The 13,138-nt window shown below is 42.2% G+C and overlaps 1 protein-coding gene across 1 annotated transcript in view; it reads right to left on the bottom strand.

Moving 5' to 3' along the window:
• Nucleotides 1-13,138, bottom strand: part of myo1d (myosin 1D) — a 109,248-nt gene that overhangs the window by 95,278 nt on the left and 832 nt on the right. Inside the window, exon 1 of the mRNA XM_074619332.1 lies at nucleotides 13,081-13,138. This exon is cut by the window's right edge and continues 832 nt beyond it. Within this exon, the coding sequence (XP_074475433.1) occupies nucleotides 13,081-13,138 (58 nt within the window). The remainder of the gene's footprint in view (nucleotides 1-13,080) is intronic.

The raw sequence follows: 13,138 nt of genomic DNA, 5'->3' as shown, positions 1-13,138 counted from the left end.
GCTGTAATGGCAAGGGAAAACTTAAAACATCAACATACTGACTGTCGAAGCAGCCACAGCAACTACACAGTCAACAACACGGAGGTAATGCACGAGACCTGAGGAGAGGAAGAGGGAGTGAAGCAGTGTATGGGTGACCCATAACCAGATTACTATAGTTTATAATAGGCTAATGCTGGACACTGAGGATACAGAACTTTCATACAGGAGACGATGCATATTCAGCCTGCAGAGATTCACGTGAGACAGTTTAAAAACATTTAATAATATATATATATATATATTTAATTTCCATTGCAGTTAACAAAAAACAGGGTTGCCGCAGCACCCTCAGCACCCCCCACTTCCAGCGTCCCTGTCTTCAAGTTGTGGCGACGGTGCAACAAGCAGACTCGAAGACAAAGCCGTAAGGCCACACGTGAATCCTCAGCAGCATGTGTTCCTCCCATTCACCCTACAGGATGTTCCCATGAGGCCACAGCTCTGCTGCTTATAGGAAATGGGAGCCATGTGTAAACAGCCTGCATGGCTGCAGATCAGGTGGCTGACCCTCCTTTCTTTGCTGACTGGGATCATAGCCATGCACCACACCCCCCTTTACACACACACACATACTGTATACCGCCACCAAGCTGTTACTGTAACATGCATTTCCAGAGAGGATTTCAATCTAATATTAAATTTCCAAAATTCAATAACAGGGCTTTCTGTTGAGATGAAGGAAGGGTGGTGGTGGTGGTGTTTTTGGACCAGACTGATGCAGAACCTGTTTAACTCACTGACCAGCAGCAGCTGATGTAGAAATCACAGAGGGCTCTGCTGTGAAAAGGGATGACTGGATGGATTTGGAGAAAGAGAGAAATGGACGTATCCAAAAGAACCAGACATTACTCAACATGCTATTTCAGGAAGGGCTAAACGAAAGGCAGGGGAGAGCACAGAAACAGACAGAATAGCAGCAGGAGAATAGACAGAGGACGGATGGAAACAAAGAGATTATTAACAATACAGAGCAAAGAGTTGTTCCTTTTAAAGACAGTGGTGGAAAAAGTATTCAAAGCCTTTGCTTACAGTGAGTAAAAGTACCAATATGACGATGTAAACTTACTCCATTACAAGTAAAAGTCCTGCATCAAAGTCTACTTACGTAAAAGTATATAAGGCATAACAGTCTCCATTTAATACTGATGTTTCTATATGACCGACATAAGTAATCGAGACCGAGAAGATTGGCTATTTCTATGTGGTTATTCTTTATGTTTGTCATCGGTGCCACCGGGTCGGATTACGCGCAATTTTAGACGAAATCACGCAGGTTCACCAGAAACTCCTTCAACTCCAGCGGGGCCTCCGACAGCGACCAGCCCGCCGTGGACAGACCCAGATCCGGCTTCGCAGCCAACCTGAAGTTGGAGCTCTGGAGGGAGGTGGAGAGCTCCGCGCCTGGCAGCAGCAGCAGCGAGCAGAGCTTCACCTCACTGCTCCGCCAGTCCCCACTGGGAGCCAACACCGAGGCCGTATTGCTGGGCCCGCTGGAGGGAAGGGAGGCATGGGAGAACCAGAACCAGGACTGAGCGGAGCAGACTGTCAGACCATGCTGCAGTAAAATGAGGTTTTCTAAAGGGACTCTGGTTCTCTCGGAAACACTACCGCTTTTGTCCACAGGGGCCGCCAGAATCAACACCTGAACGTTACTGTTGTAGCTCCTCAGCGTGCATGGAGCTAGTTTTAACTACTTTATATACAGTTCGGTAGTTTAGTCCAGTGGTTCTCAACGTATGGGTCGGGCCCCCTCCAAAGGGCCACAAGATAAATCTGAGGAGATGAATAAGAGGAACGACCTCTCATTCATGTGTATTTTTATACGGATATAGTTGGAATGACAATTAAGTAAACTTGATACTTATTTTTTTGATTTGTTAGAAAGGAAATCCCCCTCTGGTGGACGTGCTAACAACTCATAGACATCTGAAAGCTGTGACAAGGGGCGCCAAGTAGACGCTGCTATTTGTGTAAAAGATTTTGTATTTTATAAGCTTACCATGTTTTTTTAAAATGTAAAAACTTCACTTGAAAAGTAGATAGTAACTGTGATCAGTCAGATAGATGTAGTGCAGTAAAAAAAAATGTAGCACAATATTACCCCATGAAATGTAGTGAAGTACAAGTATTAAGAAACATTAAATGGAAATACTCAACTAAAGAACAAGTACCTCAAAATTGTCAATGTACTTAGCTACTTTCCACCACTGACTAAAGCTTATTAAAGGTAATAATAAGTGTGCATTAATAGTGGATAGTGGTAGTATATAATCCAGCCTAGTGTGTGTTTGAAGTGATCTGTGGTGCTAGCTGTGAAAGTGAGTAAGCGGCCCACCCCCCCCCCCCCCCCCCCGAGTCACCGGCGGCTCAGGGCTCGGCTCCAACAGGTGGACGAGAGAACAATACAACGCTGGAGGAAGCAGAGGATGACATCACAGCCGCTTACAAACGTACACAAAGAAAACACCCGTACGCTCACACACACATGTGTAACATCAGCCATCTGAGTCACAAGCATCATTAGCCAATTCCCACACATGACGCCATGCGAGAACGTACAACGCTCGCTGCTTCGGTGAACGAGGCTCAGACGGGAGATAAGAGCGTCGCATGGATGCGTCGTGTCTCGTGTGTGTGTGTGAGAACAAGTTGTGTCTGGGGGGTAATGTTGCAGACAGAGGATGCGGTTGCTTGTTAAATCATGAGGCAGACAGCTTTAATGTGACGCCCAATAGCAGTAAATCCTCCAGTGAGACACTAACAATGGCCGGGGTGAAGATTATTCTTTTAGGGATATTAAAAAATGATCCAGGACAACCAGAATTGGAATAGCAGTCAACGGAGACTGAAACCTTAAATTTCCTCACTTATGAGCAGAGTCATCAAGACCGTTTCATCTCAGTCGTCTACAGGTGAATCACAGGGCTGGGTATCAGTTGATCATTTTCAATACAGGTGGCAATATATTATCTGAGTTTTGGTATTGATACTTTAGTTTGAGGAGTATAAACCTAACAAGCCAAGTCATTTTAATTTATATTATCTGGGCAATTATTTAATAAATGTACAAATCTTTGACATCTCCATCCAAGGTCAAGAATGAACTTTGAACCTCGTCTAGCAAAGTTATATTTTAGATCCGACAAAAAATGTGTCAAAGAATAAGTGAACAATTAATCTGACCAAGCATTCAATGTCAATTTTCTACTTGACACAAAGCTTTTGATACTTGATGCTACGGATACATTTCAACTTAAAATATTAGTGATGAAACCAGACACTGTGACGTCACCAGTTGGTTTGTCGACCGCTGATTTGAAGCCTCGAGTTCGGCATTTTGGCCGTCGCCGTCTTGTTTTCTTGCAACCAGAAGTGACACCAGAGGGTGGAGCTAAGCACAACCAAACGCACCATTTTTAGGCGACCAAAATGGTTATAATTAACTTTCATGAACTGAAAACACACTGTGAAAGGGTTAAACTCTACGACGAAAACACAGACAACTCAATGGTAGCGACCTGTCAATCACAAGGTAGCCACGCCCTAAAGCATCCCCTGCTTTATGGTCTATCTGACTCTAAATGGGACCATAATTTACTAAATGAACATCATGCTGTATTGTAAAAGACTTGAAACTAGCGTTTGAGACCATAAACTCATGTTTACAATGTTTACTGACGTAATAAATCAAGTGAGAAGTAGGCTCATTTTCTCATAGACTTCTATACAATCAGACTTCTTTTTGCAACCAGAGGAGTCGGCCCCTGCTGGATGTTAGAAAGAATGCAGGTTTAAGGCACTTGAGCATTGGCTTCACTTTTCAGATTCGGAGGTAACTCGCTGGATGAAGCATACTGTGTATACATGACACACATATAAGAGGAATAAAGTTATAGGAGAAAATGATGAAAGGCAATGGATAAATGACCCAGAAACTATAACACAAAAAGTAAAAACTTGTGCTGGATGGCCGTCTCCCGACCCCGCCTGCCAACTCATGCAGCGAGTCCACAAATGAGACGTCTCCGTGAGCTGCTGGACTTATTTTAGAGGGGAATAAAGCTACACAAGCACAGCCTCTGTTTATGTAAGGATGGTAATGTGTTTCAGATTACAGACGGTTGTATGGAAATTCTTGTGGCGAGACTGGACTTTTCACTGCTGGATTGCAGGGGAGCGGGCCTACGAGACTCTCTGTTCTTCACAATTAGCACCAAATCTCCTGGGAGAGTCAGTCTAGGCAACTGGAGCTACACTTGCATGAGGAGTTTTGATTAATAAGACATAAAAAAAGCATACTTTACTAGCACAATTGACCAGATCATGTCCCTTTAAGCCTATGGATATAATTGACATTACACTCCCTTGTTGATGGTCTAGGGGTGAGAGCTACTGGACAAATGAGCAGGAAGCTAACAGGAGAACGCCGTCTATCTTAGTGTTCATCTATAAATATTTCTCTTCCAGTCACTGACCACCGCTAAGAGGAAAAAACTTTAATAAGCGGGTTGAGATTAAATATTCTTAGAGGCATTTGCTGCACCAGTATCACCCTTTTCTAAATCTGTGCTGCAGGGTAAGAACATGTCATCCAGAACGGTGTGTTCTGCACATGGACTCTGGTTTTATTGCTGAGGATGGAATGGAAAAAAAGCAAATATGTGAGATCGAGCTGAGGAAAGACTGATGCCAAAATGCCAATACTTTTAGCTTTAAAGCATCCTATGACATAAAAAACTTTCTCAGTATCACCTGTGCTATCACTGAGAAGAAATGGCCGTGTCCACCGAGACGTTTTTTCCAGCTGAAAACACCAGGCCCTCGCGAGATGAGGAAACATCTCGGCGAGTATGATTGTTTGGTTCAGATTCAGATTAACTTTATTAACCCACATGGGGACATTTGTTTGGTCCAGTGCTGCAGACATGAGGACAACATGAAGTCCACAGTAAAAAAAAAAAATTTTTAATGCCAGAAAAGATATATCTGCTTCATTTGAGTCTATATGGAGGCAGAAGGAAGTTACTGCTTTTATTGTTGTAGTCTGAGTAACGTGACGTCATATCCGTTCCGTAAAGGATGGAAACACTTTGGGTTTCATACATTGACAGGAAAAACAGATCTAGACATCACGGCTAAAGCTGCATGCTAATTCTGTCACGGACAAGAAACGTTATTGTATCGCGGTAACGTGCGGTCAAGCCGGCTGTCGTTCTCATCTCCGTGGTCAAATGGACCGACGCTACAACTGTAGAGCACCCATATACTGACATTTATGTTAAATGCATTGAAACGGCCCCGATGGAGCTGACCATGGATGGATAAAGAGAACGGAGCTGACGGGAGAGCTAGAGACCACCTTGGAGAAGTTAGAGGAAGTAGACACGTGGGACTACGTCTGGTTTTCAAAATAAGGTGTTAACAAAGGGAACTGTAAATACAAAATACATCTATGGAAATGAGATTGATTGGATTATATTAACCAGAAGTATAAAACATTACATGTCCCTTATAAATTAAAAAGGAAATACCACTAAATTGTGAAGGAAATGTCTTAATAAATGCCTGACAATGACTAATATTTACAGAGCCATATCTCACAGGAGGAGTACAAAGTCTGACCTTTGACCTTGGCTTTCTCTACTCTACCTGAGCCACATGGGTACTTTGATCCCTTTGATTAGTCTGCAGGAGGAAGAGAGAAAGCCACACCTCCTGTAGTCTACCTACCAGTTAAAACAGGAGAACCATTGTTCCTTAAAACAGCAATAATTTCACGGTCAAACCCAGAAATAGAGTGGCTTTAACTTCGAAGGCTTGAATAGTGAGTTATGTAACTCTGTCGGTGCTACCTATGAATTAAATCCCCACAATTTTGAATCTGAACTACATGTGTCTCCTGTCTGCTCTGCACTAGGATTCCCAACTCGGCTATGAAGAGGCGCTGCAGGAAACAATGAAATGTGAGGAGCAAAGACGAGGGGGAAACGGCCTGCTCCGTATTATTGGAGACTTCCTGTTCAAAGTCCTCTTTAACTCCACATGGATGGGTTCAAAGGTCAAATCACTCAGAGCAGCTCATGCAGTCAAACACACAGGAGCTTTCAGAATATATTCTCACTCATTCAGACATGATATTCTATAGATATTATTATCTCTAGCCCACATGGAAAAACTGAAGGAGGGTGCAGTCCTGAGCTTGAACATATTTGCAGCAGATAGCGGCTCATGTCACATCTGGGCAAATCAGACGGTGTTATGTGCTAAGCTTCAAATAGTGCACATATTTGGGCTCTCATTGTGTTTTGCTATGGGATATATATAAGCCCCACCCGTCATGTACTCCGACAAGATTAAAATAAACATCCACTCCTGTGAAGCTGTTCTTGACCAATGTTTGTTCATCTGCATAAAAACAGATAAAAAACTATGGCTGAATTCTCAGATTTTTTTCTTTTTCACTCTGTCGTACCATAGACCTACAACAATGATAAATAAAAATGAAAATGTAAACAAAAAAACAGTTATTCATTTCCATTTTTAAAAATCCTCAGGGAGCCACTGGAGAGGGGCTAAAGAGCCGCAGGTTGCTGACCCCTGCATTAGACTATATAGGAGAGTATACCTACTTCCTCCTCGGTAACCTACTACCCATCTACCTAGTAGTACACCCACCTCATCAACAACCACTACACCCCTGCTCATTAGAGAAATAAGGATGAAAAAAGCATAAAAAATGACTAATTGACTGAAGAAATCTTAGTCGACTAAGACCAAAACAACCAGGAGGGGGCAGCCCTGTAAAACAGTTTTGTCATTGTTTTAATCTGGAATATCAGACTCCCATTTGGAAAGAAGAATTGAAGAACTCCTTCCATAATTGTTTGGGAAACACATGGCAGTTTGGCAGGAATGTTTTTTTCCTGGATTCCAAGGGACAGACAAAACAACGCTGCCTTATAAAGACATTGTGCTGCAGTAAAACTGAGCCTGGCACAGATACTGAGAGCTTACAGGACCATCAGACCTACAGTAAGCAGAAAGCCTTCCTCCGCTCACACGCTGTTAGCTGAAACAGTTTCCTGTAATCAGCATTTAGTCTGTATTTATCTTTATTCAGATGGGTAGATAGCACTAGAACAGAGGGTCTCCAACGTGTTTTTCCTCTGAGAGCTAATTTGACGAAATGAAAGTGGCCGAGAGCTACTCATAGCACCAAGTTGGACATCACCAATAGCAGGCGTAATTTTGTCTTACTTTTTTGATCCTTTAATAACGTTTCAGCCACCGCAGTGATCGCCTCTGTTACAATCCCGCCGTGGATTTTTTGTGTTTCTTTAGGAAACGAAACCTCTGTTGCTGCGTTGGCCTCCTTTGTCAGTTTGGTGAACAGAGACGACTGGTGTTGCACGGTATACCGATACTAAAGGTATCGCAATACTCTGCCGTTAAAAATGGTACGATGCCCCGTTTTATTAGTGCCGATACTTTAAGAATGACAGCATTTTAGCAGCTTTTTCTCTCATCAACTTCTCACAGACATTCATCTGAATTTATTATAGTTTTGTGGGTTTTTGTTTTGGAAGCCTGCCGTCGTCGCCGTCTTCCGTGCTGCAGTATCTCCGCCTTAACTGTTACTAATGCGCCAGGGGGGACGCTGTTTTACAAAAAAAAGCCTTATTAAATGCAGTTTAATAAGTGACATCAGAATTTAGAAATACTTTATTGATCCCCGGGGGAAATTACAGTTGTTCCTTTTTTAGAATAATATATATGTTACGACCTCGAGGTCGTATGAACATTTATTTCTGTATTTTGTGTATGTGCTGTAATGTGCTCTGTGCTGGATCCTTTTGTTCTCTCTCTCTCTGTGATGTGTGTATGTCTGTGTAGATTGATCCAGGGAGCCTCATTATTAATGTTGCGCCAGGGTTTCCCCTAGGCCGGGTCGCAACATGAATTGGGGGCTCGTCCGGGATCAATACGGGGGTCGTAACAATATAAACATAGATAAATTATAAGAAAAATAGAAATAAGAATAAATATGAAATGTAAATATGCATGCATTATCAAAAATAAATGCAAATATAAAATTAACTATCAAAGAAATCACATAAACTTAAGTATAGGGGACATCAGATTACTGCATACCAATCATTTTTTACATTTAAACATTTTTAATTCATAAAAAAAATTTTTTTAAGTTCCATGTTCTGTCATCTATTATTCTATAACTTTTCCTGAAGTTTTAGGTTTTTGCTGTGGTATTGTTTCAGTATTGGTATGGAGATATTTAGGTAGGGTATCGTATTGAAGTCAGATTTCTTGAATTGTGACAATACTAACAGAGACTGTTGTTTTCAGCTCCTTTACCTTCTCTGTTCATTGACTGCTACCAGATGGAAAGTCCCATGAAAAGTTGCTGTGGACTTTAGTGGCGCTCGATATCTTTTACCGACCAACACGTTCGCACCGCAAATGAGGCTGCAAATTCGTTGAGCCTTTAGCCAGCCGCTCAGAAACATGTAGCGAGCTACTGGCAGCTACTTGATGGAGACGCCTGTAGTAGAGGATGTAGACTGAAGCTCTAATGGCGTCCATCCTGCTGAGGAGCTGGTGAGAGAAAGACTCTGAATCCCTGTGATTTGTAGGGAAACTCCTCAGCAGCTGCCTGACTGCCTGTGGGCATCAATTAAAAATCCATTTAGAGAATCAAGGGAGCAATCACTGTTAAAAGTGTATTTTGATACTATAATTCCCTTCAGTCTGTATTTCCCTGTCATATTTAATCAGTTGATTCTCCTCTATGAACACACGTTGGCCCGTCGGGATGTGCCGCACAGTTTCACTCCAAGACAACTTTATCTGCTGACTGGTCGTTTCAGGCAAATTCCCAAGACCCTACGGGAATTTAGCTTGAACTTTTATCCTGCCAGACATCTCTATAAAGGGACCGGGCATCTGCTGGGCTCTATTTAGAGACTGGGAGGCTCTCTGGAAACAGGCCACGCAGTTCAACCTCAAGTCAAGCAAAGTAAATGTCAACTAGAACAACCATGTCTGGCCACGCCGAGGGGAAACGAGCAATCTTTTCCAAATCATGCAGCCTCTTCAGGGATTTGATTAGCTACTCAACGTGGCAAGCACTTAATGGCACAAGAAGGAATCCCCGGCACCGCGGTGGAATTCAGTTGGTTGCTAGTCAATAAATGCCGGCTGGCTGCACACCAAAGCTCAGCTTCTGACTCACTTCAAATAAATATATTTGGGGAAGTTCTGCTTTTCAATGAGCACACACAACATGCTCTATTTGCTCTTCCAGTACTTGTAAAAAAACATTCACTTTGTTAAGAGCGGAGCTTTAAGTCTTTTTCATCATGACAGGCATTTAAAGGGGCAGTGTGTAGGATTTGGTGGCATCTAGTGGCTTGGTTGCAGATTGCAACCAACTGAGTACCCCTTCGCTCACTCCTTCCTTTCCAAGACTGCGGCAATGTGAGCCGCCGAGTGCAAAACCATGGCAACGCCGTTCACCTCACTCAGAGGCCATCCTTACTATAATAGCACTACTTTAATAGCAACGGAAGTCAGACGGCGGCTGGCGGTACCACGGTTTAACACTCTGTAGCTCAAGAAACTACGGTGGCCCTCAGGTAATGTAAAAACTATGGCTGTCAATCGATTAAAATATTTAATCACGATTAATCGCATGATTGTCCATGATTAATCGCACATTTTTTTATCTGTTCAAAATGTACCTTAAAAGGGAGATTTGTCAAGTATTTAATACTCTTATCAACATGGGAGTGGACAAATATGCACCTTTATGCAAATGTATGTATATATTTATTATTGGAAATCAATTAACAACACAAAACAATGACAGATATTGTCCAGAAACCCTCACAGGTACTGCATTTAGCATAAAACAATATGCTCAAATCATAACATGGCAAACTGCAGCCCAACAGGCAACAACAGCTGTCAGTGTGTCAGTGATTATCATAAAGTGGGCATGTCTGTAAAGGGGAGACTCGTGGGTACCCATAGAACCCATTTTCATTCCCATATCTGGAGGTCAGAGGTCAAGGGACCCCTTTGAAAATGGCCATGACAGTTTTTCCTCGCCAAAATTTAGCGCAAGTTTGGAGCGTTATTTAACTTCCTTAATGACAAGCTAGTATGACATGGTTGGTACCAATGGATTCTTTAGGTTTTCTAGTTTCATATGATACCATCTTTACTCTAGCTTTAAAACTGAGCCCGCTACAACCTCGGGATGAAGGGCTCATTCCCTCGAAATACAGTACAACACACTGTTCCTTTAACTGTGAGTTTCCACATGTACTGAAGCGTATAATACACCCAGGAGAGATGTGCTGCTGCAGCCCAACATGTTTTGGATAACTGTACCAGGACAAATGGAGGCCATTAGATGCCTCATTCACCTCTGGATCCCTCCTTCAAGTGGTCCACTCCCACCCAGTCTAACATGCATGTGTGCACCCTTCAGACTACGGGAAAAGGAGCAAAAAGGAAGTCTACCTCCTAGTCGGTCACACCCTCTTCTTCAAACAACAATCTGCACACGCCACCTCCGGACCGAGCCGTCTATTTGGAGGGAAAACAAACTGTCTGGTTTCTCTCAGGTTGTCTCGCCTGACTGCCAGAGCTTCTGTACACGCCACAGCAACTTATCTCATTTAAGAGGTATGACTACAAAAACACTGCTGACCAGAACCACCTTGTCCTCTTACTCCTCTAGGAAACATGCACACATGTACACCTGGCACTCTCTTCTCTTAGACAGCTTCACATTTATACACTTAAATAGATGTATACAGAGAAGGTTAGGGCAGCAACTACTGATTATTTTCATTATAGATTCATTTTCTGATTATTTTCTCAATTAATGGATTAATTGTTTGGTTTAAAAAAACATCAGAAGACAGCGAAAAATGACCATCACTAGTTATTTGAATCATTTAATGTCTTGCTTTGTCCAACAAACAGGAAACAATAAGAAAGACACGCTCATCCAGTGTCCGATACAGACCCGTGCATGCATGAGACAAACATAAATATATCAAAATCAAACAACCGCCCAATTTGGGATCATCTGTAGACCAGAATATTTCAGGGTTTTGGGGTGAAGCCATGTCATCATTAAGTCACCACAGAGAAAACTAATGGTACTCAATTCCCACAAAGCAAATCAGCTCAGTTCCTAAAAGATATTTTGGCTTCTAGATAAGAGAGATTGTAAAAAAAAAAAAATTGTTTTCTATGCACATATGTCCTCAAATTTGGTTTTGACTGGATATTTTCGGACCATTTTCCTTCAAACTTGGACAATAGCTTTAATTTTAAAGAGGATCTATAATGCTTTTGTATTTTTTCTCTTTCCTTTAGTGTGTTATATAGTTTTTTGTGCATGTAAAAGGATTGCAAAGCTACAAAGCCCAAAGTCCACGCCAAAGAGAGTTCCTCTACCCCACAGAAACACTGCTCCTGAATGGCCTGAAACGCCTCGCTTGAAGTCCCGCTTTTTCTTCCGTAACGTGGTGATGTCACCAAGTAACACCTTTGCCCAGCGGCTAGTTTGGTACGCCCTCAAACAAAGCTAGTTTGAGCGGAGCTGGAGCGGAGTCTGAAGAGTTTGGTCCGGTTGACCAATCACGACAGAGTGGCCCAGCTGACCAATCAGAGCAGACTGGGGCGGAGCAGGAGCTCAAACAGAGCAAAAGAGTACAGAAGCAAAAAGTCAAAACTCCAGTGTTTTTTTGACAACAGCTGCTGCTGCCATTTTGGACTGAAAACGCTTATTATATTTATAATATTTCATTGTTCAACATAGGCCATTTCGGTAAAATATGACAATAAAATAGAAATTATTTGTACGACACTCTTTAGGCGGACGTTTTACTGGCGTCTGGTCGTCGCTTTCAGTCCAAAATGGCAGAAGCGTAGCTTTGCTGCTGGGCGCTGATGTGCTGTTGCAATGGATTGACTTTCACTTCTTGGTAATATACGTTCTTTGACAGAGCGTTTCAGGCAGAGGGTGAAAAGAGGTGCTGCAGCACAGCTGCTGTGAGAAAAGTAAAGTGTTTTTTCAACATTAAAGCATGTAAACATGTTCTATTAGAAACCCCAAATACAAGTATGAACCTGAAAATAAGCATAATATGTCCTCTTTAAATTGTATTAAAGCAGCAGTGGGTAGAATTGGAGCAAATATAAAAAAATATATATATATATATATATAAAAATTCTGCTTACTGAAACTTTAATATTAAACAATAACTTCATCACACAGGCTACTGTTCTGTCACCTTCCATTGAGCTGTCAAAGACCCACTATCAAGGCAACTTTCTCTTATAGAGAGCTCCTCTAATGAGGTCCTTTTGACATCTAACTGTACCATAACTGTCCACAAACTCACTAAAAGCTCTCAAACTGACATCAGAGATCAGTCTGATTCACCACAGATAGAAGAGGTGAGGAAAAGAAGGAGATGGTGGAACTGATTCCAGGCCACAGCCCATCTAATCTAATGTCAACTCACACAAACAGTCACAAAGCATGCTGCTTGACACAGAGCCACTGACAGCACAGCTGATAGAAACCGGTCTGCAGGAGGAGAATCAGTACACTATGAGTGTGTGTGTGTGTGTGTGTGTGTGTGTGTGTGTGTGTGTGTGTGTGTGTGCAGCTTGGGTGGAGTCTCATTTATCCAAAGAGAAATTATCGGTTTGATCGAAAGAAGTTATCAAATGAATGAATGCAGTGGCATCACTCCAACTACTGTAGTACAGTATCGTTGCAGGTGCAGCAACATTAGTATAAACTACATGCTGGGTTGTTTTCTATTGTGTATTTTAAGTGGAGACCAAAGCCGAACTACACAAGAGGAGTATACTCTGATTGAAGCAGGTAGAACACCTGTTGAGGAGCTACAATGACAACTAGACACATTTCCTGGTAAATTGACGCGAATGTGTTTGGAGAGGTGAATGACCGCTGCACGGCTGGCTTACCTGAGTTTCAGGTTAGTCATGAACTCCTCCATGGACACGTTGTCCAAAAGCACAAAAT

Source organism: Sebastes fasciatus, chromosome 20, assembly GCF_043250625.1.
Source record: "Sebastes fasciatus isolate fSebFas1 chromosome 20, fSebFas1.pri, whole genome shotgun sequence".
Classification (NCBI taxonomy): domain Eukaryota; kingdom Metazoa; phylum Chordata; class Actinopteri; order Perciformes; family Sebastidae; genus Sebastes; species Sebastes fasciatus.
This window is presented reverse-complemented; position numbering and strand designations above follow the sequence as displayed.